We start from the raw sequence: 26641 nt of genomic DNA, 5'->3' as shown, positions 1-26641 counted from the left end.
GTATGTGCTTTATATGTTCTTCTAGCCTTACTCTGCTTCCTTCTCATTTCTCTCCCACAGATTTTTCCTCTAATAAAATACTTGATGTCTAATTGTTAGAAGACAAACCTGAATTAACACATGAGCTTAAAGGGATCAAAATTCTAAGGGAGTATTAGTATTTTGAAATATATAAATTAAATTCAAAGTGTTCATGAACATTTACAGAAAAAGTTCTAGAAATGAAGATGAAAAATTTTAAAGGATATTAATATAGAATTTAATATACACATTAAAGTATTCATATATTGACATATTAAAATGAAGATGAATAAATTGAATGCTTAATATATGTTAATTTATGTGGGGACAAAAAAAGAAAAAAAAATCCCTGACTGTGATAGTTAACCATATTAAAACTAACAATGTAGAAGAGCTTGTCATATGAATTTATTTAACTAGTGTGAGAAACTGGAATTTATACTTCTATTAGTGCGGCAACTACATGGTTACTATCATTTTTTTCTGTTCCACATTAATGTCAGGCATTACCATGTACACAGAGTTCTCTTTCCCAATAAGTACTACCCTAATCAAGATACCTGCTCATAATTAAGAGAAGAGTATTTTTTGTCACACCTCTCCTTAAGGAAGAAGTTTAGCTCAGTTTTATTTGAACTGTAGCAAAACATGCCACCCCAAAATAGACTGCTTTGGTATATTGATTATTTGGGGCAGCAGGTACTTAGAAAATGGCAAATGCAGTGAGAAGCTTTTTTTGAGTTCCCTTATCTATTCTAAAGACAGATTTTCCAAAAGGAATTCAATCGTCATGAATTCTTTTCAAAGAGTTTCACTGACCAGGAAAGACTGAATCTTTTCACAGGAGGGGAGACTAGAATTGGATAGCACATCCAGGCAAACTCTGCCTGAACTATCATACATTCCATCTGTTCTAAGGGTCCCATTCACATTTCCTAAAATTATTTACTATCTCCCAAGTGGCCTGCACCTCCCTCCTCATTTCCTATTAAGATTATATTTAATCCAGAATTCTAAAGCTACCTCTTTGAATTATCCATCTTCCTGTGTATATCTCATGTATGCATGAGATACATGTATTTATAAACTTGTTTGTTTTTCTCTTGTTAATTTGTATTTTATGACAAGAATCTCAGTTAATAAGTCTGAAGTTTACAAGAAAAGATATTTTTCCTTCCCTATATAGTTACACTACTTGAAATGACTAAATTATAAAATTGATGAAAGTTCAGAAAAAAATGCATAAAAATAATTTAAAGGAATAAATATACTGATAATAACCTCAGCATGAAGAATAACTTCCCAATATTCATAGCTATACAAGGATTGAAGAGGCAAATTTCTCACAAATGTAAGTTTCTTAGAGGAACCCAGTCAACTTTGTGGCAAGGATATTAGAGGAATCAAAAATTAAACTATTAGCCTGAATAAATGGTCTTTATGGTCGATCTCATTCATTTCATGGTATGACTTTGAGAATAGAATTTTTATGAGTATGATTAACCTATTTTTCTGTCTTCCAATGAAAATCAAATGGTGAAAAATGGTTTAAATTATATAAGACTGAATATGTTTTAGAGAAACTTAATTGTCTGAATTGTAATAACTCAAAATTTATGATTATTTGTGTAAAGTAGGGGCTAATAATCAGACTTATTCATTGGGGAAAAAAAAAATGCAGCCAGCTGCATTATTTTGAGAAAGGAGGGTTGCTTTGACAACCAAAGATAAAGACATGCCATTATCTATAAGAAATTTATTTCAAGGGAAGAAAAGAGGGAGAATAAAGAAGGATGATTTATAAATCAAATATAATCCAATAAAAATTAAAAAATAAAAACATATACAGGAAAAATGTAGGATGAACAAAGATAAGCAACTGTGGAAAAGTAATTAAACAATGTGATGAGGCTAAAAAGAAGATACACTTATTTTATCAAAGTCTGTTTTGATACAAGTATATTATATTTCATTTCCCATTAAATTTTTTTTTTTCCCCTAGTACAGGGAAGGCATCTCTCACACTGGGAGTTTTTAATTGCCTGTTTTCAGGGGGAAAAGGTGAGATTAGAATGCCCTTCTTGCATTTATTGATTGTTTTTTTTTTAAGTGCTTTCACCTCCAAATAAACCTATGTCAAATAGCATATTCTGCCATTCTTTAACTCTAACAAAAAGGATAATTAAGGATTAATCACATCGTTTAGCATCTCTGGAAATTTTGTGCATTCAGCTGAGGCAGTAATTGAACCTGAAAAAAAAAAAAAAATAACAGAGGGAAGGGGACATATGAAGTTTACACATTTCTGCCTTTATTTCTTTCTCCTTCCCTTTATTTCTCCCTTATTTCTCTTTTTCTTTCTTTGTTTCTTTCTTTCTCTCTCTCTCCCGCTTCCCCTCTCCCTCCCTCTTTCCCTCTTTTTCTTTCGTGAAGGGAAACTGTGTCGGTCTTCACAGCAATTAGAAATATTGTAAGCATTCTGACAAAGATTCTGGTTAACCATATAAAAAGAATATACTAAAAAGAATAAAACACTCTCTCACAAATAGTAGTTTTAAGATGACAAACTGAAAAATATTGTAACATATAATTTTTAAAAAGCTTCTAAAATGATTAATATATTATGGGATTAATCATAACTAGCTAATATGAAAATAAATCTAAATTTATTGCTCACATAACAGTTCATTGAGGGCTTCCTAAGCAGGCAGCTCTTCTCTAAGCTGAGTTTCAGAGACTTAGGTCCCTTTTATCTTGTATTTCTACAACTGTCAACATATGGATCCCAAAGTTCCTTGGGTATTGTTTCCATTTCACTCACCCAAGGAAAAAAGGTTAATTGAGGCCAAGAAATGGTGTAGACAATATTGTTCCATATTTTATTGGCCATAACTCAGTCACAGGGATCCACTAGAAAGTGAGGCTAGGGAAAGTGCTCTAGCTGTATACACAGGAGGGAGAGGAAAGGATTTAGGAAGCATCCAGGCACTTCTGCTATGCACTATTCCAAAACCTTTAAAAGAATGGAGAGATAATTGATGAAGAAAATAATTATCACCCTTAGGTTTCTTTTTAAAAATAGTTCATTCCACATTTTACATCAAATTTAAGCCTATGTAAAATATAAGTTCAAAAGAGAAGGGGGCCACAGAGGATAAGATGTTTGGATGGCATCATCGACTCAATGGACACGAGTCTGAGCAAATACCAGGATATAGTGAAGGACAGGAAAGCCTGGCATGCTGCAGTCCATGGGTTTGCAGAGGGTCAGACATGACTGAGGGACTGAACAACAACAATAAAATTTACATTTATTCATAATGCAGAATTTTCTATCAGTATTTGAAATGACGTTTGTATTATCCAGGTTTTCTGGCTTTATGACAGAAAACAAAGCAATCCTGTTTAGTATCTAAGTGCTATTAAGTCCATTACGGCAATTATACTGATTCTTGTATAGAATTTTCTTTGTAAACTGTAGGATGCAACAAGATTACCTAAATGCCTTTATGTGCCAGAATAATAAATGAACTTGATAGTCAAGGGCACTATTTGCAATTGTTAGAAACGGTCTTCTGGAAGGTCAAAGAATTCTTCCACATATACTAATGTGACTATTTTAATTTTAGCACCAAATAATTGGCTAGCTTTTCTTCTCAGTTAACAGCGTTATTAATGAAATCTATTTGCAGTTAGTAGTTCTATGCAGAGAAGATAAGAAATGGTAAATTATTCATTGGACAAAACATCCATATTTTTAAAAGTGACATTAAACAAAGACAGTTAAAAAAAAATTGTTGGAGCAATGCCCTGATGCAATCCATGATCTTGGCCTTAATTCACAATATTTTAGCTAAAAGAGTTAATGAGCACTATAATGGAGAGGTCTGGAGGGATATATCTATTACTAAGGAAGTGATTTCAAGTGAAAGCACAGGAAAAAAAAAAGAATAAAAGGACATCAATTTCTGAGTTTATTTAAAGGGAAGATGTTACACAGTATACTTTTTTCTTCTTTGGGGACTTTCAAAGAAAGACTAGATATGAGGTGAAAAGCTTTAGAGAACAAGAGTGGGACTTTTGTTGAGCTGAAGCTGAGGGATATCTGAACTGACCTAAAATACTAGATACAATTTTTGTAACCATTTGATCTAGGTAAGTGGAGAAATAACTCCGGAAAGAATGAAGGGATGGAGCCAAATCAAAAGCAACACCCAATTGTGGATGTGACTGGTGATAGAAGCAAGGTCCGATGCTGTAAAGAACAATATTGCATAGGAACCTGGAATGTCAGGTCCATGAATCAAGGCAAATTGGAAATGGTCAAACAGGAGATGCCAAGAGTAAACGTCAACATTCTAGGAATCAGAAAACTAAGATGGACTGGAATGGCTGAATTTAACTTAGATGACCATTATATCTACTACCGTGGGTAGGAATCCCTTAGAAGAAGTGGAGTACCCATCATAGTCAACAAAAGAGTCGGAAATGCAGTACTTGGATGCAATCTCAAAAACGACAGAATGATCTGTTTGTTTCCAAGGCAAACCATTCAATATCACGGTAATCCAAGTCTATGCCCCAAAATGCTGAAGAAGCTGAAGTTGAACAGTTCTGTGAAGACCTACAAGACATTCTAGAACTAACACGCAAAAAGGATGTCCTTTTCATTATAGGGGACTGGAACGCAAAAGTAGGAACTCAAAAACAAAAAAAAGTAGGAACTCAAGAAACACCTATAGTAACAGGCAAACTTGGCCTTGGAGTACAGAATGAAGCAGGTCAAAGGCTAACAGAGTTTTGCCAAGAGAATGCACTGGTCATAGCAAACACCCTCTTCCAACAACATAAGAGAAGACTCTACACATGGACATCACCAGATGGTCAAGACTGACATCAGATTGATTATATTCTTTGAAGCCAAAGATGGAGAAGCTCTATACAGTCAGCAAAGAAAAAAAAAAAAAAAAAAGACCTGGAGCTGACTATGGCTCAAATCATGAACTCCTTATTGCCAAATTCAGATTGAAACTGAAGAAAGTGGAGAAAACCAGTAGGCCATTCAGATATGACCTAGATCAAATCCCTTATGACTATACAAGTGGAAGTTGGAAATAGATTTAAGGAGCTAGGTCTGACAGACGGAGTGCCTAATGAACTATGGACAGAGGTTTGCGACATTGTACAGGAAACAGGAATCAAGACTATGCCCTAGAAAAAGAAACACAAAAAAAGCAAAATGGCTGTGTGAGGAGGTCATACAAATAGCTGTGAAAAGAAGGGAAGCGAAAAGCAAAGGAGAAAAGGAATGATATAAGCATCTGAATGCAGAGTTCCAAAGAATAGCAAGGAGAGATAAGAAAGCCTTCCTCAGTGATCAATGCAAAGAAAAAGAGGAAAACTTAGTATGGGAAAGACAAGAGATCTCTTCAAGAAAATTAGAGATACCAAGGGAACATTTCATGCAAAGATGGGCGCGATAAAGGATAGAAATGGTATGGACCTGACAGAAGCAGAAGATATTAAGAAGAGGTGGCAGGAATACACAGAAGAACTGTACAAAAAAGATCTTCATGACCAAGATAATCACGATGGTTTGATCACTCACCTAGAGCCAGACAACCTGGAATGTGAAGTCAAGTGGGACTTAGGAAGTATCACTATGAACAAAGCTAGTGGAGGTGATGGAATTCCAGTTGAACTATTTCAAATCCTGAAAGATGATGCTGTGAAAGTGTTGTACTCAATTTGTCAGCAAATTTGGAAAACTCAGCAGTGGCCACAGGACTGGAAAAGGTCAGTTTTCATTCCAATCCCAAAGAAAGGCAATGCCAAAGAATGCTCAAACTATTGTACAATTGCATTCATCTCACATGCTAGTAAAGTAATGCTCAAAATTCTCCAAGCCAGGTTTCAACAATATGTGAACCATGAACTTTCAGATGTTCAATCTGGTTTTAGAAAAGGCAGAGGAACAAAGATCAAATTGCCAACATCCACTGGATCATCAAAAAAGCTTGAGAGTTCCAGAAAAACATCTATTTCTGCTTTATTGACTATGCCAAAGACTTTGACTGTGTGGATCACAATAAACTGTGGAAAATTCTGAAAGAGTTGGGACTATCAGACCACCTGACCTGTCTGTTGAGAAACCTGATGCAGATCAGGAAGCAACAGTTAGAACTGGACATGGAACAACAGACTGGTTTCAAATAGGAAAAGGAGTACATCAAGGCTGCATATTGTCACCATGATAATTTAACTTATATACCAAGTACATCATGAGAAATGCTGGGCTGGAGGAAGCACAAGCTGGAATCAGGAATGCCAGGAGAAATATCAGTAACCTCAGATATGCAGATGATACCACCCTTATGGCAGAAAGTGAAGAAGAACTAAAGAGCCTATTGATGAAAGTGAAAGAGGAGATTGAAAACGTTTGCTTAAAGTTCAACTTTCAGAAAACTAAGATCATGGCATCCAGTCCCATCACTTCCTGGCAAATAAATGGGGAAACAGTGAAAACAGTGTCAGACTTTATTTTTCTGGGCTCCAATATCACTGCAGATGGTGATTGCAGCCATGAAATTAAAAGACACTTACTCCTTGTAAGGAAAGTTATAACAATCTAGACAGTATATTGAAAAGCAGAGACATTACTTTGCCAACAAATGTCCGTTTAGTCAAGGCTATGGTTTTTCCAGTGGTCATGTATGGATGTGAGAGTTGGACTGTGAAGAAAGCTGAGCACCGAAGAACTGATGTTTTTGAACTGTGGTGTTAGAGAAGACTCTTGAGAGTCCCTTCGACTGCAAGGAGGTCCAACCAGTTCATCCTAAAGGAGATCAGTCCTGGGTGTTCATTGGAAGGACTGATATTGAAGCTGAAACTGTCCACCTGATGTGAAGAACCGACTCAATTGAAAATACCCTGATGCTGGGAAAGATTGAAGGTGGGAGGAGAAGGGGATGGCAGAGAATGAGATAGATGGTTGGATGGCATCACCGACTCAATGGACATGAGTGGGGTTGCAGAGTTGGACACAACTGAGCGACTGAACTGAACTGAAACTCTACTCTTTCTTCAAGAAGCAGCTCAAAACTATGGTGATCATATTCAGACACCATTAAGTGTGTCTCTAACATGCTTCCTTAGTATTTTGACCTTCTATTATTGTGTTTTTACAGTGTATTATGCTTTTCATATAGTCCTTTGCTTCCAACCTAGTTGTGAGCCTCTGGAGTGTAACAACTTTTAAGTCTTTGTCCAGAAGGAGTAAATAGAGAAATACAGTATATAGTGAGTCTCCATCAACTGTTTTTGAGAAAACTGTCTCCAACGGGTCATGACACACTAATAAAAGTACATTAATATTTTAACTTAATTGAATTTTGAAAAATCACAAAAGAAATTATGCTATATTTGCAAGTGAACATTACACAATATACTTTCACTTACATCCAATCATGAAGCAATCATGAACATATAGTAATTTTAGTGTCACTATTTTTTCGATAAATTCTCTTTCTAATACACACAATGAACTGAACTGTGTTCCCCTAAAATTCATATTTGACATCCTAACCTCAGTGGGATGTTATTTGGAGATGGGGCCTTGGGAGGTATCTAGGTTTAGATGATATCATGAAGCGGGGGCACTTATCTTGGGGTTAGTGCCTTTGTAGGAAAAGATACCAGAGACCTGCTTTCTTTCACTTTCCTCTATGTCAGGTTATAGCAACAAGGCAACAGTCTGTAAGCCAGGAAGAGACCTTTCACCAGAACCTGATCATGCTGAATCCCTGATCTTGAACTTCCAGGCTCCAGAGCTGTGTGAAAATAATGTCTGTTGTTTAAGACACAGAATCCTTGAAATTTGTTATGACAGCCTCACCTGACTAAGTATATATATACTGACTCTATAGCTCATACAAATGTAAACACACACACATTCTCTCACTCACTGATTATACAGGAAATATCATTTCAGATATAACTCAGAATTAAATGATATAATGTAACTGGCAGCAACAAGAAACTAAATATCTACTTTTTACCACTGAGATAATTAATCAGTTGCAAATTAAACCCCTAAACATAATACTGCATTTTTCAAAGCTAACTTTAACTATTTTAAAGGATCCATTATTCATTAAAGCATTTCTAAAAACTGAAATTTATACTAGATTATCATTTAAGTATATTAACTTTTAAAATAAATATTATGTGAGTTTAGAAAAGAAACTAAAATTAGGTGTGCTTCACTGATAAATTCACATTACATCAATTTTGAGAGGCTAAAAGAAAACAAAACAAAACAGAATAAAAACCTTGTATATTACAAAACCTGATAATAACCAGTACCTGTATTCCTCTTGTGTAAAGCGTGGGATTTCTCCTGGATGTAAGACAAGAATCTTCACAGTGGCACTGCTGAACATCACAGGCTCACCATCATCAAAAGCAACAATGACCAACTTAAAAAGTAATAAAAACTCAAGTTAAAGATGATTTCAAAGAAGAAGACAAGAGCATAATTTTTCCATGAATGTGTTAAATTATTGAACTGCCTGGTTCCAAAAGGGGGAGCAGTAAACATTTTCTAATTGCCTACCAAGTAGAAGAGACATGCTAGTATATGCACAACAATCCCACCAGGTAGATGTTATTATTTCCATTTGCCAGGTGAGAAAACTCAAAGAAATTCAGTTAATAGCTTTATGATATAATGAAACAGGGCACTCAAAGACAGTGCCCTGGGACAACCCTGAGGGATGGGATGGGGAAGGAGTTGGGAGGGGGATTCGGGAACACAAGTACACTCATGGCTGATTCATGTCAATGTATGGCAAAAAACACTAAAATATTGTAAAGTAATTAGCCTCCAATTAAAATAAATAAATTAACCCTGTGTACGAGACAGCAAAAGAGACACTGATGTATAGATCAGTCTTATGGACTCTGTGGGAGAGAGAGAGGGTGGGGAGATTTGGGAGAATGGCATTGAAACATGTATAATATCATGTATGAAATGAGTCGCCAGTCCAGGTTCGATGCACGATACTGGATGCTTGGGGCTGGTGCACTGGGACGACCCAGAGGGAGGGTATGGGGAGGGAGGAGGGAGGAGGGTTCAGGATGGGGAACACAGGTATACCTGTGGCGGATTCATTTCGATATTTGGCAAAACTAATACAATATTGTAAAGTTTAAAAATAAAATAAAATTTAAAAAATAAAAAAAATAAAAAGTTTCTAGTAAAAAAAATAAAAATTAATTAATTAATTAATTTTTTAAAAAAGCTAGCAGTAAAATGGGTATAAGTTACTACATCTCTCAAAACCTCTTCTCTCTTTCACAATTCCACTGGTGCCTACAGTGAAAACATGAGACTTTTACAAGTTTGAGCACATTTTAAAAGTATTAAGTTTAGTAGCATCAATAGCAAAAAGCTAATTAGCTTGCTTATAAAAAGAAATTAATTTTTCCAATGAATCAATTGTCTGCAAAATTATACAAAAGAAATACTTCACTTTGGAGGATAAAATTGGAAATCTTCATAGTTTGACACATTTTGATATGCACTCTCTTAAAAACAATTAATTATATAAAACCAAGTTCATACTGTAGAATAAAGAATGTTCAAATGATGTGAACTAAATAAAAAGTTTTAGTCTTAAGATTAATATCTGTATATTAATTATTACTACAATAGCTTTTATAATCATCATTTTTTGACTTACTGTATTATGCCAAGAAGAAAAGTTTATTTTAAGAAATATTAAAGTTCAAAACTATGTATTTCTCTAGAATGTATATACTTTTGGATGCTGCAGGTGACTAACCTAAACTAAATCAAACTAGATCATGGAACCACAATCAAGGGTCATCCTGAGAGTCACAATTTGCCTTCAGGTTAATACTTACAAACAGAACAATTATTTCAAATGGAGATAAAATTATGTGAGACAGTGCTCATTGATATTCACAAGGTTAGCTGGTGAAAGTATCACCCCAATGTATGGTCAAAGGCTTTATTCTCAGAGACAAAATCTTTCTAGTAACTACAGAGAATGGAAACAGTCAAATATTTAATATAATGGATTACTTATGATAAAAGTGAAGGGTAATATTATTTCAAATTTTCTAAAAGTATAATGTATCAAGAAGACATTAACTTGAACCAGCAATTGCCTCTAGATACTGATTTGAGGAAAAGAAATATCAAGTGGCAAATTATATCTGAACAAGGAGTTTTGCAACAGTAAATATCATTGTAACAAAAATTGGAAACAGACTAATTATCCAACAACAAGTTATTGAACAAAAAAAGAAAAAAACAATAGTATATTCATATAATAGAACATTGTACAACCATTTACATATCATTAATAGTGTTCATATACTTAAATTTTAAAAAAGTATTATGAATAATACAATCATACAGTCATGCTATTTTTAAAAATTTTGTATGCTTTCATTTGCAGGGAATTTTATCACAAAGATAGAGTTAAAATGGTAAATTTTAACCTCAAGATGAGAAATATCAAGCATTTTTTTACTTTTTACTTAACTGTAGTTTCTAAGTGCCTATGCAGTAAAAATGTACTGTTTTGTAACTTTAAAATATTAAAAAGGAGAAAAATGGGAAAGTGTATGGTTATTTGTTAAATCAAACTCTAAACCAAAAGTTAAATATCAAATAGACACTATAGAGAAAACACTGAACTGACCTTAAAAATTGTTGTAGGTTCTTCATTAAGATTAACTCGAGTTATTACTCTTCCAGAATCCTCTTCTACATCAAAAATACTTGCAGGATAAGGAAATTGGACATCATCTACCCTATATCTCACACGGCTTGCAGGTAATCCCTAAAATAAAATTATATATTATTTCACAAAATGAAAACAAAATGTAGTGATAATGCAAAACTGATTTGTAAAATAAAGTCATTTAGAAATGAAAAAGGATATTTTAACTTTTCATATTTTCAGGTTTAAAATGTAGCAGAACTTTTATTTTTTAGAATAACAGTCTGAATCAGAGAAGTGTCTTTATTACATGTTATTTAAAATTATTTAAGTAAAAGAATAAATCAAAGGTTTCCTTGGATGTCTTCCCTCCATATTTCTTTAATTATATGAACTTCACATTCTTCTTTGAACATTGTTTCTCTTTAATATTTTATCATCTGAGATCATTATAAGTTATTTTCCTTATTAGAACTCTGTGATGCTCAGAGAAGATAAAGTGTGAAGGATTAAGGTAAACTGGAGGAGTGGATATGAAAGTAAAAGAAACGTTACTTGCCATCTGTTCTATGCTGTTTACTAGGCAAGCTTATTTTCATAAATCAATTCTTACAACAATCCTTTAGGATAACATTACTACTAATGATGATAGTAATAATAATAAAATAATGATAGTAAATATCTGTTGGAAGCTTATTATGTGTGAGAATCATACTAAAATTTTTACATATATAGTCTACCACACATTTTTTAAATGAACTTGAAGCTTCACTTAAGTTGGAAGGGTGGTGGGAGGGGCATGAGAGGGGGGAGGGTGGATGGTGGGAGGGTGAGGGGAAGAGGTTGGGAGGGTGCTGGGAGGGGGTGCTGGGAGGGGGGTGGGCAGGGGTTGGGCGGGTGGTGGTGGGTGGATGGTGGGAGGGTAGGGGGAGGAGGTTGGAAGGGTGGGGGAGGGTGGGGGGAGGGTGCTGGGAGGGTGGTGGGCTGGGGGGTGGGAAAGTGATGGGCGGGTGGTGGGAGGGTGCTGGGAGGATGTTTGGAGGGTGGTGGGTGGGTGGTGGGTGGGGGGGTGGGGGTGGGAGGGTCCTGGGAGGGTGCTGGGAGGGTGTTGGGAGGGTGCTGGGCGGTGGGTAGGAGGATGCTGGGAGGGTGGTGGGCAGGGGTTGGGCAGGTGGTGGGTGGATGGTGGGAGGGTGGGGGGAGGAGGTTGGGAGGGTGAGGGGAGGGTGCTGGGAGGATGTTTGGAGGGCAGTGGGTGGGTGGTGGGCAGGGGGTGGGAGGGTGCTGGGAGGGTGGTGGGCTAGGGGTGGGCGGGTGGTGGGAGGATGGGGAAATTGGGGTCTTTTCAAATTGAGGCATGACTCCTAGGGATGCGCTCGAGTTTGTTTTAACATTTTTAACAAATAAAAGTTGGCAACTTCTCCGAGGCAACACGAGCCAGTCCCTGAGATCCCCTTTGCAACTTGAGATGAACCCCAAGGTTCCCACCGCAACTCGAGAAAAACCACGAGATTCTCCCCTCAATGTGAGATGAGGCCCTTTCCCAGAGCAGTGTCTCGAGAGAAACCCCACATTCCCTCTTGAAATGCGAAAGGGTACTTGACACCCTTGATGCAACTCAGGAAGGTCCCTGAGATACCCGTCCCCACTAGAGAGGAACCCCGAGTTTCACGCCACAACTCAAGAAGAGCCCCGTTTTCCCCTCCTCAACTCGAGATGAGGGTCGATTCCTCTGCTTCATTGGGAAAGGAATCCCAACATTGCCATCGGCCCTCAGGAGGAGGCCGGTCTCCCCTTGAAACTTGAGCGCATCCCCAGGAGTCGTGCCTCAATTCGAAAAGACCCGATTTCCCCAGCCACTCCAGATAAGCCTGATTCTCCTGCACTGACTCGACTGGAACCCCGAGGATCAACTCAAAACACGAAGGTAGGTGTGACAGCTCCGTGGCACCTCGAGAAAAAACCCAAGACCGCTATGTCCACTCAACAGGAAGCCTGACACTTCTTTTACACCTCGAGAGGGAAGCTGAGTTCCATGTCTCCACACGAGACGAGGCCTGAATCCCCTGTTGAAACTCCATAGGCACCCCAAGATTCATGTCAGAACTGGAGAGGAACCCTGAGGTTCCAGCCTCAACTGAAGATGAGGCCCTATGCCCCTGCACTGACTGGAGAGGAATCCCGAGAGGCCCCTCACAACTCGAATGGAGACTTAACTTTCCTGAGGCAACACGAGCGGGTCCCTGAGGTCCCCGTTGCAACTCTAGAGGAACTCCAAGGGTCCTGCCTCAACTCGAGAAACCCAGGAGATTCTCCCCTCAACGCGAGATGAGGCCCCTCTCCACTGCAGCGTCTCGAGAGAAATCCCACCTTCCCTCCTGAGCCTCGAAAGGATACTTGACACCCTTTAGGCAACTCAAGAAGTTCCCCAACATACCCGTCTCCACTCCAGAGGAAACCTGAGTTTCCTGCCACAACTGAAGAAGAGTCCTGGTTTCCCCTCCTCATCTCGAAATGAGGGTCCATTCCCCTGCTTCGTCTGCAAAGGAATCCTGATGTTCCTGTCGCACCTCAGGAGGAGGCCAGTCTCACCTTGAAACTGGAGAGGAACTCCAGGGGTCATGCCATTGTTCGAAAAGACCCCGATGTCCCCATCCAGTCGAGATAAGGCCTCATTCCCCTGCAACGACTCGAATGTCACCCCGAGGATCAACTCATGACACGAAGGGAGGCCTGAGAGCCCCATGGCACCTCTACAAATAGCCCCTGATCCCTACCTCAACTTGACAGGAGGCCTGACACCCCTTTTCCACCTCGAGAGAGAAGTGGAGTTCCATGCCCCAACACGAGACGACATCTGACTCCCCAGGGGAATCTCCATAGGGACCCTGAGATCCCTGTCAGCTTGTATGGCATTTAAAAATGTTGAAATGTCCCAGAAATATATTAAGATAAGTTGGAGTAGCAAACAAAAAAAAATTATTTGTAAAGAAAAGCTAACATTTGATCATTTTGAAAAAGAGTCTGTAACTATAACAGTCAAAAATACATTGGATGTCATCACTTATATTAGAGTTAAGACTGGCTTTACTTTTAATTATAATGGGGTGGACACTTTACTTTTTTAAAGTGCTTACAGCCAGTAAATCTCATCAATCCTAGAGGTAAAATAAACACCTCGGACTCAGAGCTAATATGTGGTCAAGTTTGATTTCAAACCTTAACAAACACTATGTTATATCACAAAACTCTTAGAGAAGAACACTTCTATTTGGCATTATCCTGATGTGGTATAAGAGTGTAACACCAGTATTACCTCATAGGCTCATTTGATTAATGAAGTTTTGTGGGATGATGGTTCTGAGAACATTATTCTCAATATTGTTGAGCTTCTTCATGACTATCCTTGAATAGAATGTGTTGTTCATGTTGATTCCTGAGTTACACTGGGGTTACAGGACAAATATGTCAGCTTACAGAACTTGTATAATCCCTTAATTACTAGCTGTAAGTCTAATCCTTTCATTCATGCCATCTTGGTTTATCACTACCTCCTTGAACACTTGATGCAATTCTGTTCACGCTTTTGTTTTTCCTTCTTCCTATCTGGTGACTCCATCTCAGATTCTGCTTGTTCCCACTCTTCTTAGAGGGTCCCAAGGCTCTGTGACAGGCACTTTGATCTTCTCTACCTCTACTCAAGTCATGTAGAATTTCTTCTAGTCCATGATTTACATACCTCCTATTTGTTAATAATCCTAAATTTAAATTTTTAGCACTTTTGTTACTAGAGAAAAATTACAGCAAAAACCATTTCAAAAACAAAATTTCAGTTTCTACTAGCATCAATATCCATTCAGTCTATAGTATTGCAATTCTTAAGACTATCATGACTCAGTTATCAAGAAATATATAATATGTCAATTATACTTAGCATCTGTCTAATAACGCCAAGATATTAGTGATACATTTGGAATTTATAGTTTAATTGATAAAACAAACAAACCAAAACCAAACAACTTTTAGTGTTACAGAGTGTTATCCTGAAGATGCCTAAAATACTTTACTATCCAGAATATCTTACATTCTTCCTGGAGGATTGCTACAGATAAGGTTGTATGTAGAAGAACATATATGTTATATATTAGCCATATCAGTAGGTTTTGAATTCTGATTTGACACAGATTACTATCACATAAAGAAAATGTGGCCCTAAGATGACATTTTAAGCCCATAAAAGACATTTTAATTGTTTCTTCCATCACCCTGTTATCAAGGCACCACATTTCATTTCATAAAATATAATACAACTAAATACCTAAAATGATTTAGATGTTCTTTGAATGTATTCAAAAGGTTTTTTCTTTTCTCTTTCTTTCATTTTCTCCCTCCCTCTCTTCTCACAATCTTCTTTTCTTCTTCACTCTATTTTCTCTTTCCTCTCCTCCTCTCTGTTTCCTTCCCTCTCTTCCTAATTTTCCTTCTAAAATATATATTTTTAAAAATAATAGCCTTGTTTCAATTTGTTAATGTGGTGTATCACATAGATTTTTGCGAATACTGAAGACTCCTTGCATCCCTGGGATAAAGAACCATGATAAAGGTCATGATGTATGATCTTTTTAATATGTTGTTGAATTCTGTAAAAACCATATGATTATCTCAATAGATGCAGAGAAAGCCTTTGACAAAATTCAACATCCATTTATGATAAAAACCTTCCAGAAAGCAGGAATAGAAGGAACATACCTCAACAGAATAAAAGCCATATATGATAAACCCACAGCAAACATTATCCTCAATGGTGAAAAATTGAAAGCATTTCCCCTAAAGTCAGGAAGGAGACAAGGGTGCCCACTCTCACCACTACTATTCAACATAGTTTTGGAAGTTTTAGCCATAGCAATTAGAGAAGAAAAATAAATAAAAGGAATACAGGTTGGAAAAGAAGAAATAAAACTCTCACTGTTTGCAGATGACATGATCCTCTACATAGAAAACCCTAAAGACTCCACCAGAAAATTACTACAGTTAATCAGGGAATATAGTAAAGTTGCAGGATATAAAATTAACACAGAGAAATCCCTTGCATTCCTATACACTAACAACGAGAAAAAGGAAAGAGAAATTAAGGAAACAATTACATTCACTGTTACAATGAAAAGAATAAAATACTTAGGAATAAAGCTACCTAAAGAAACAAAAGACCTATAATATAAAACTATAAAACACAGGTGAAAGAAATCAAAGAGGACACTAATAGATGGAGAAATATACCATGTTCATGGATTGGAAGAATAAATACAGTGAAAATGAGTATACTACCCAAAGCAATCTATAGATACAGTGTAATCCCTATCAAACTACCAACGGTATTTTTCACAGAGCTAGAACAAATACTTTCACAATTTGTATGGAAATACAAAAAACCTTGAACAGTGAAAGCAATCTTGAGAAAGAAGAATGGAACTGGAGGAATCAACCTGCCCGACTTCAGGCTATACTACAAAGCTACAGTCATCAAGACAGTATGGTACTGGCACAAAGACAGAAATTTAGATCAGTGGAACAAAACAGAAAGCCCAGAGATAAATCCACGTACCTATGGACACCTTATCTTTGACAAAGGAGGCAAGAATATACAATGGAGAAAAGACAATCTCTTTAACAAGTGGTGCTGGGAAAACTGGTCAACCACTTGTAAAAGAATGAAACTAGAACACTTTCTAACACCATACACAAAAATAAACTCAAAATGGATTAAAGATCTAAATGTAAGACCAGAAACGACAGAACTCCTAGAGGAAAACATAGGCAAAGCACTCTCTGACATAAATCACTGCATGATCCTCTACAATCCACCTCCCAATGTAATGAAAATAATAGCAGAAATAAACAAATGGGACCTAATTAAACTTAAAAGCTTTTGCACAATGAAGGAAACTATAAGCAAGATGAAAAGATAGCCCTCAGAATGGGAGAAAATAATAGCAAATGAAGCGCCTGACAAAGAATTAATCTCAAAAATATACAAGCAGCTCCTACAGCTCAATTCCAGAAAAATAAACGACCCAATCAAAAAATGGGCTAAGTACTAAACAGACATTTCTCCAAAGAAGACATACAGATGGCTAACAAACACATGAAAAGATGTTCAACATCACTCATTATCAGAGAAATGTAAATCAAAACCACAATGAGGTACCATCTCACATTGGTCTGAATGACTGCTATCAAAAATCTACTAACAATAAATGCTGGAGAGGGTGTGGAGAAAAGGGAACCCTCTTACACTGTTGGTGGGAATGCAAACTAGCACAGTCACTATGAAGAACAGTGTGGAGATTCCTTTAAAAACTGGAAAGAGAGCTGCCTTACGACCCAGCAATCCCACTTCTGGGCATACACACTGAGGAAACCAGAATTGAGAGACACACATGTACCCCAATGTTCATCACAGCACTGTTTATAATAGCTAGGACATAGAAACAACCTAGATGTCCATCAGCAGACTAATGGATAAGAAAGCTGTGGTATATATACACAATGAAATATTACTCAGCTATTAAAAAGAATGCATTTGAAGCAGTTCTAATGAAGTGGATGAAACTGGAACCAAATATACAGAGTGAAGTAAGTCAGAAAGAAAAACACCAATACAGTATATTAATGCATATATATGGAATTTAGAAAGATGATAATGATGACCCTATATGTGAGATAGCTAAAGAGACACAGAGATAAAGAACAGACTTTTGGAATTTGAGGGAGAAGACAAGGGTGGGATGATTTGAGAAAATAGCATTGAAACCCGTACAGTACCATATGTGAAACAGATTGCCAATCCAGGTTTGATGCATGCGACAGGGTGCTCAGGGCCAGTGCACAGGGATGACCCTGAGGGATGGGATGGGGAGGGAGGTGGGATGGGGTTTCAAGATGGAGGACACATGTACACTCACGGCTGATTCGTGTCAATGTATGGCAAAATCCACCACAAACTTGCAAAGTAATTACCCTCCAATTAAAATTAACTAATTAACTTTTTAAAAATTAGACAAGAAGGGAGATAAGACAAAAGATATTCAGCCTATGGTCACCCTTTTAAGGTTAAGTTTTCAATTCCAGTAATTATTAAAAGGTGTTAGAGAATTTTTTCTTTTCAGTGAAGCCTGTCCCTGAACCCATCACAGAAAGGAAGATCTTGCTGATACAGGCCAGTATTTCCTTTTGTGAATACATAACATGATTATATGGTCTGGGTGTCATATTTTTAAACTACTTATAGAATAAATCTTCACAAATGGTTTGGTTGCAACAAACTATACTTATGAGCTAGAACTCTTTCCATACAAACTTTTTAAGCAAATGAATAGCTCTCTTATATATTTAAAAATAAAACTGAGATGAAATGTTAAAAAAAAAAGCCTTGCTTTTATAGTTAAATAATTAAATTTTGTAATAGGTGAATGTAATTGGCTTGGGGAACAGCTTCAGCTACCTTCTCTAGCATTGCTCCAGGAGTATTTACAACATGAATCAGGTCAAATGCATGGTTTTTAAAAATTAATAAAAATAAAAACTTATGGCTTTAATTGGGGATTTACTGGTAGCTCAGCTGTTAAAGAACCTACCTGCAACACAGGAGTCCCCGCTTCGATTCCTGTGTTAGGAAGATCCCCTGAAGAAGGGATATACTATGCATTCTAGTAGTCTTGGGCTTCCCTGGTGGCTCAGATCTGGGTTTGATCCCTGGGCTGGGAAGATCCCCTGGAGGATGACATGGCAATTTACTCCAGTATTCTTGCCTGGAGAATCCCATGGACAGAGGAGCCTGGTGGGTTACAGTTGATGGGGTCACAAAGAAGCAGATGTGACTGAGTGACTAAGCACAGCACATGGCATTAATCTTAATAATGTGCAATTCAGAAGTACAAAACAACTAAAAAGAGGTCATTATAAACTTTATCACTAAAACTTTATCACCTGGTTCAGTTCAATTCAGTCACTCAGTCGTATCCAATAATTTATGACTCCACAGACTGCAGCACTTCCAGGCTTCCCTGTCCATCACCAACTCCTGGAGCTTGCTCAAACTCCAGTCCATTGAGTCGGTGATGCCATCCAACTATTTCATCCTCTGTCGTCCCCTTCTCCTTCTGCCTTCAATCTTTCCCGTCATCAGGGTCTTTTCCAATAAGTCAGTTCTTCATAACAGGTGGCCAAAGTATTGAAACTTCAGCATTATCCTTCCAATGAATATTCAGGACTGATTTCCTCTAGGATTGACTGGTTTGACCTCCTTGCAGTCCAAGGGATTCTCAAGAGTCTTCGCCAACACCACAGTTCAAAAGCATCAATTCTTTGGCACTCGGTTTTTTTATGGTCCATCTCATCCAAACATGACTACGGAAAAACCATAGCTCTGACTATATGGAACTTCTTGGCAAAATAATGTTTCTGCGTTTTAATATTTATCATTACAATTATTAAATATTACTTAATACCTGATTGTATTAAAATTTAATACATATCACAGTATTATATGGTACAAAATTCACTAATTACATTTTTAAAGATAGTCCATTGAGCTTAGGAGTTATACATTTTTATAACTATGAGATAATGAGATATAAATATTCAAATTACCATTTATGTAATAAAAATTTACCAAATATTTGTTCCTTTATTTTAAATTGCACTAGAAATAGAGTGATCTTTCTTTATTCTTACATATTTCCAATAAGTTGATATTTCTTTCAGCTGAATACATTAGTTAATCATATTTATTATTATTTTTTAAAGTAAATGAATCTATTAAAACATACTTAAATTGAAATAAATATACTTCATCATTGTTTTCTATTTTGATTTATAACATATGTAAATTATATTTTATCTTTACATATATGTATTTATAACTATAAGATATATTTTTGGACCATCAGTATTGAAGAAAGAGCTATCTTTTCACAAAAGAAATCTTAACTTTAAAATTTTTAATGCTATGCTTTTCACCTGCCATAATTGTTTAGGAAATGTATTTAAATTGTGGGTTCAAGAGTATAAGATGAATTATCTTATTGTTTTAGGTCACCATCAAGGAAAAAAAAAGAATCTTAGATAGTCACTTGAAAGTGAAAGTCGCTCAGTTGTGTCTGACTCTTTGCCACCCCATGGGCTATACAGTCCATGGAATTCTCCAGGCCAGAATACTGGAATGGGTAGCCTTTCCCTTATCCAGGGGATCTTCCCAGCCCAGGGATCGAACCCAGGTCTCCTGCATTGAGAGTAGATTCTTTACCAGCTGAGCCACAAGGGAAGCCCAAGAATATTGGATTGGGTAGCCTATCCCTTCTCCAGCAGATCTTCCCAACCCAGGAATCAAACCTGGGTCTCCTGCATTACAGGCGGATTTTTTACGAACTGAGCTATGAGAGAAGCCCTTATAAGATATTCACTTAGTGGAATCTATTTAATTGTATTCTTAATTCAATAGCTATATCTTTATGTATCATCCTTAGAGTATAGATATTTTAATCTTGTGCAGTGAAATATATTTTGCTGTTTCAAGACGTGTTTTGTCTTTTACCAAGAGACTATAAAATGGACTTTGAAAGTGTTAGTCTTTCTGTCATGTCCAACTCTGCAATGCCATGGACTGTAACTCACAAGGCTCCTCTATCCATGGAATTCTCCAAGCAAGCATACTGGAGTGGGTAGTCATTCCTTTCTCCTGGGGATCTTCCCAACTCTGGGATCGAACTCAGATCCTCCCCCATTGCAACCAGATTTTTTGCCACCTGAGCCACCAGGGAAACTCTAAGATTACTAGAGTGGGCAGCCATTTGCTTCTCTAGGGAATCTTCCCAATCTAGGGATTGAACCCAGGTCTCTCACACTGTGGGCAAATTCTTTATCATCTGAGTCACTAAGATACAACACAATATATGAAACATTAGTACATAATCTCATAATATATGTAATATTACATAGAAAATAAGACTATGAAATTTTGGAATTTTTCCCTATTTATCCAGCCATTTTGAAAAGACATTAAAAAGGCAAGAAATTCAGATAGAACTAACCAAGACATAAACATTAATTTAACAGTAAAGTGATGAGATTGTCTATGAAGATTCTCAACAAGCAGTGGTGACAAAGACAGAGTTTCCTATCATTATGCCTCTTGGAGTACTCGGAAGGGTAAATACAATGAGTTTCTTTAAAAAATAATGGAAACTGAGGACATGTAAGAAACATAGCAGAACACCTTGTTTTAAACCTTTTCATTTAGCTTGGCAGCTATTTCTATAAATCCAGCAGACCTCACTATCTGAGAAAGCATTACTTCAGATAACCATAATTTTAAAAGACTAATGAAGTGCCTCTTGAGAAATCTGTATGCAGGTCAGGAAGCACCAATTAGAACTGGACATGGAACAACCCAGTGGTTCCAAATAGGAAAAGGAGTACATCAGGCTGTATTTTGTCACCCTGCTTATTTAACTTATATGCAGAGTACATCATGAGGAACGCTAGGCTGGAAGAAGCACAAGCTGGAATCAAGATTGCCAGGAGAAATATCAATAACCTCAGATGTGCAGATGACACCATCTTTATGTCAGAAATCAAAGAGGAACTCAAAAGCCTCAAAAGTGAACTCAAAAGTGAAAGAGGAGAGTGGAAAAGTTGGCTTAAAGCTCAACATTCAGAAAACGAAGATCATGGCAGCTGGTCCCACCACTTCATGGGAAATAGATGGGGAAACAGTGTCAGACTTTATATTTTGGGGCTCCAAAATCACTGCAGAAGGTGATTGCAGCCATGAAATTAAAAGACGCTTACTCCTTGGAAGAAAAGTTATGACCAACCTAGATAGTATATTCAAAAGCAGAGATACTACTTTGCCAACAAATATTTGTCTAGTCAAGGCTATGGTTTTTCCTGTGGTCATGTATGGATATGAGAGCTGGACTGTGAAGAAAGCTGAGCGCCGAAGAATTGATGCTTTTGAACTGTGGTGTTGGAGAAGACTCTTGAGAGTCCCTTCGACTGCAAGGAGGTCTAACCAGTCCATTCTAAAGGAGATCAGTCCTGGGTGTTCTTTGGAAGGACTGATGCTAAAGCTGAAACTCCAACACTTTGGCCACCTCATGAGAAGAGTTGACTCACTGGAAATGACCCTGATGCTATGAGGTATTGGGGGCAGGAGGAGAAGGGGACGACAGAGGATGAGATGGCTCGATGGCATCACTGATTCTATGGACATGAGTTTGAGTGAACTCTGGGAGTTGATGATGGACAAGGAGGCCTGCCGTGCTGCGATTCATGGGGTCGCAAAGAGTCGGACATGACTGAGTGACTGAACTGAACTGAACTGATCTCTCTAAAAGTAGTTTCATGCATTTGAAAATTCAATAGAAGTATCAAAGGTTATTTTGGTGAACGGAAGTTGGGATTAAGAAGGATTTCTGTGCTAGCACTTCATTCAGTTCAGTTCAGAAGCAGGTCAGGTGGTCTGGTATTCCCATCTTTAGAGAGATACATTTCCCTAAATAAAATGTTCAAAATGAGGATCATGATATGACTGGGAACTTAATCATTCAAGTGCTGAAAACCTTAGCTTGGCATAAGGGAGATGACTGAAATCAACTGCAGTTTAGAACAAATCCCAAAGGACTTTTTATTTGCCAATAGATAAAAAACAATTAACACAATAAAGGACAGAAATGGTAAAGACCTAACAGAAGCAGACGAGATTAAGAAGAAGTGGAAAGAATACACAGAAGAATTATACAAAAGGATCTTAATGACCTGTATAAACACGAAGGTGTGGTCATTCACCTAGAGCTAGATATCCTGGAGAGGGAAGTCAAGTGTGGCTTACGAAGAATTACTATGAACAAAGTTAGAGGAGGTGATAGAATTCCAGCTGAATTATTTCAAATCCTAAAAGATGATGCTATTAAAATATTGCATTCAATATGCCACTAAATTTGGGAAACTCAGCAGTGGCCACATGACTGGAAAAGATTGACTGTTCATTCCAATTCCAAAGAAAGGAAATGTCAAAGAATGCTCAAACTATTGCACAATTGCACTCATTTCACATGCTAACAAGGTAATGCTCAAAATCCATCAAGCTAAGCTTTAGCAGTACATGAATCGAAAAATTCCAGATGTACAAGCTGAGTTTAGAAAAGGCAGAGGAATCAGAAATAAAATTGCCAACATCTGTTGTATCATAGAGAAAGCAAGGGAATTCCAGAAAAACAGCTATTTCTGCCTCTTTCACTATGCTGAAGCCTTTGACTGTGTGGATCATAGCAAACTGTGGAAAATTCTTAAAGAGATGGAAATACCACACCATCTTACCTGACTCCTGAGAAACCTGTATGCATGTTGAGAAGCAGCAGTTAGAACCACATATGGAAAAATGGACTGGTTCAAAACTGGGAAACAAGTACCTCAAAACTGCATACTGTAACCCTTATTATTTAACTTCTATGCAGAGTACATCATTCAAAATGCCATGCTGGATGACTCACAAGCAGAAATAAAGACTAAAATATCAACAGATGATACTACTCTAATGACATAAAGTGAAGAGGAACTGAAGAGTCTCTTATGATGGTGAAAGAAGACAGTGAAAAAGCTGGCTTAAAACCAGCATTCAAAAATCCAAGATCTTGGCATCTGGTTCCATCACTTCATTTTAAATAGATGGGGAGAAAGTGGAAACAATGGCAGATTTTATTTCCCTGGGCTCAAGAATCACTGTGGATGGTTGATTACAGCCATGAAATTAGCAGACACTTGTTCCTTGGAAGAAAATCCATGAAAAACCTAGCAGGGTATTAAAAATCAAAGACATCGCTTTGCCAACAAATGTCCATATAGTCAAAACTATATTTTTTCCAGTTGTTTTGTATGGATGCAAGAGTTGGACCATAAAGAAGGCTGAGCACCAAAGAATTGATGCTTTCAAGTTGTGGTGCACGCAAAGACTCTTGAGAGTCTCTTGGACAGTGAGGAGATCAAACCTGTCAACCCTAAAGAAAATCAACTCTGAATATTCATTGGAAGAACCTATGCTAAAGCTAAAGCTCCAATACTTTGACCACCTGATGCAAAGAGCCAACCTATTGGAAAAGACTCTGATGCTGGGAAAGATTGAGATCAGGAGGAAGGGGTGACAGAGGATGAGATGGTTGGATGACATCACCAACTCAGTCGACATGAGTTTGAGCATACTCTGGGAGATAGTGATGGAGAGGGAAGCCTGATGTGCTACAGTCCATGGGGTCACAAAAAGTTGGAGATGATTTAATGACTGGACCAAGAACCTCCAGATATACAAGCTGGATTTAGACAAGACAGAGGAACAAGAGGTTCAATTGTCACCATACATTGGATCATAGATAAAAGCAAGAAAATTCCAGAAAAACATCAATCTTACTTCTCAGCCTCTGTCCTATTCTGTTACTTCCTTTAATTATATCTAATACAGTCTGTTGTTATGTCAGTCCTTTAAAATAAAGACACAATCCTCTGGATTTTTCTAATATATTAATCCTCATGTGATCTATATTAGTACACCAGCTACACTAAACAGTGTGCTAAATCAGAGTTACACACTCAAACTAATGTTGAACAAGATTGAAATTTCTGAGTATACTATGGGTAGTTGTAAGAATCAAAGCTACATGGGTAATTTTCTATATGATTTAGAGGACCGAGAAGACTCTTGAGAGTCCCTTGGACTGCAAGGAGATCCAACCAGTCCATTCTGAAGGAGATCAGCCCTGGGATTTCTTTGGAAGGAATGATGCTAAAACTGAAACTCAGTACTTTGGCCACCTCATGGGAAGAGTTGACTCATTGGAAAAGACTCTGATGCTCAGAGGGATTGGGGGCAGGAGGAGAAGGGGACGACAGAGGATGAGATGGCTGGATGGCATCACTGACTTGATGGACATGAGTCTGGGTGAACTCCGGGAGTTGGTGATGGACAGGGAGGTCTGGTGTGCTGAGATTCATGGGGTCGCAAAGAGTCGGACACGACTGAGCCACTGAAATGAACTGAACTGAACTGAAGCATTTACTTCATGTGGCTAAATTGTTGGCAAGTTTTTAGTTTAAAACCCACCAGTATCTGTTCATAGATACTTATCCATAACTACTCACATCCATCTCTCATGATCTAGACCAATAATGAGAGAGACAGACAAGCTTTTGTATTTACGGGACTTATGATCAGTAAGATGGGGGAGACAAAAGGTATGTAGACAGATATAATTTATCTACTAACATTTCTGATAAGAGCTACAAAAGAGAAACATAAGCATTACCAACTGAAGGTTCTAGAACTGGAGCACAGACCTTTAGATTTATAGTTATGTGGATTTTATACTTTACTGTGTAGGTTCCTGATGTGCCCTAAAATGTATTTTGATTTATAAACTGTCAGTGATTGTGTTATATGTGGAGTCCAATCTGTTAACTCTGTGTACGAGACAGAAAAAGAGACACTGATGTATAGATCAGTCTTAAGGACTCTGTGGGAGAGGGAGAGGGTGGGGAGATTTGGGAGAATGGCATTGAAACGTATAATATCATGTATGAAACGAAAAACAAAATGACAAACTAAAATTTATGTGTCAAGATTTTGGAATTTTATCTTAAATTGCAAAAGATAAAAGTAGGCATGTATTGTTCTGAAGTGATCTAAATTCAGTTCAGTTCAGTCGCTCAGTTGTGTCCGATTCTGCGACCCCATGAATCGCAGCACGCCAGGCCTTTCTGTCCCTCACCAAGTCCCGGAGTTCACCCAGACTCACGTCCATTGAGTCAGTGATGCCATCCAGCCATCTCATCCTCTGTAGTCCCCTTCTCCTCCTGCCCCCAATCCCTCCCAGCATCAGAGTCTTTTCTAATGAGTCAACTCTTCACGTGAGGTGGCCAAAGTACTGGAGTTCAGCTTTAGCATCATTCTTTCCAAAGAAATCTCAGGGCTGATCTCCTTAACAATGGACTGGTTGGATCTCCTTGCAGTCCAAGGGACTCTCAAGTGTCTTCTCCAACACCACAGTTCAAAAGCATCCGTTCTTCGGCGCTCAGCTTTCTTCACAGTCCAACTCTCACATCCATACATGACCACTGGAAAAACCATAATCTTGACTAGATGGACCTTTGTTGGCAAAGTAATGTCTCTGCTTTTCAATATGCTATCTAGGTTGGTCATAACTTTCCTTCCAAGGAGTAAGTGTCTTTTAATTTCATGGCTGCAGTCACCATCTGTAGTGATTTTGGAGCCCAAAAAATAAAGTCTGACACTGTTTCCCCATCTATTTCCCATGAAGTGATGGGACCAGATGCTATGATCTTCATTTTCTGAATGTTGAGCTTCAAGCCAACTTTTTCACTCTCCTCTTTCACTTTCATCAAGAGGCTTTTTAGTTCCTCTTCACTTTCTGCCATAAGGGTGGTGTCATCTGCACATCTGAGGTTATTGATATTTCTCCTGGCAATCTTGATTCCAGCTTGTGCTTCTTCCAGCCCAGCATTCCTCATGATGTACTCTGCGTATAAGTTAAATAATCAGGGTGACAATATACAGCCTTGATGTACTCCTTTTCCTATTTGGAACTAGTCTGTTTTCCATGTCCAGTTCTAACTGTTGCTTCCTGACCTGCATACAGGTTTCTCAAGAAGCAGGTCAGGTGGTCTGGTATTCCCATCTCTATCAGAATTTTCCACAGTTTATTGTAATCCACAGAGTCAAAGGCTTTGGCATAGTCAGTAAAGCAGAAATAGATGTTTTTCTGGAATTCTCTTGCTTTTTTGATGATCCAGCGGATGTT

General features: G+C 37.6%; 1 protein-coding gene across 1 annotated transcript in view; it reads right to left on the bottom strand.

Annotated features, from left to right (window-relative positions):
* The window catches only part of PCDH15 (protocadherin related 15), a 1038229-nt gene that overhangs the window by 181415 nt on the left and 830173 nt on the right, over nt 1–26641 (bottom strand). Inside the window, exons 22-23 of the mRNA XM_061402659.1 lie at nt 10755–10895; nt 8386–8498 (exon numbers count right to left, since the gene is read on the bottom strand). Of these exons, the coding sequence (XP_061258643.1) occupies nt 8386–8498; nt 10755–10895 (254 nt within the window). The remainder of the gene's footprint in view (nt 1–8385; nt 8499–10754; nt 10896–26641) is intronic.

Source organism: Bos javanicus, chromosome 26 (assembly GCF_032452875.1).
Source record: "Bos javanicus breed banteng chromosome 26, ARS-OSU_banteng_1.0, whole genome shotgun sequence".
Classification (NCBI taxonomy): Eukaryota; Metazoa; Chordata; class Mammalia; order Artiodactyla; family Bovidae; genus Bos; species Bos javanicus.
The sequence above is the reverse complement of the archived record's forward strand: the minus strand, read 5'-3'. Positions and strand labels throughout refer to the sequence as shown.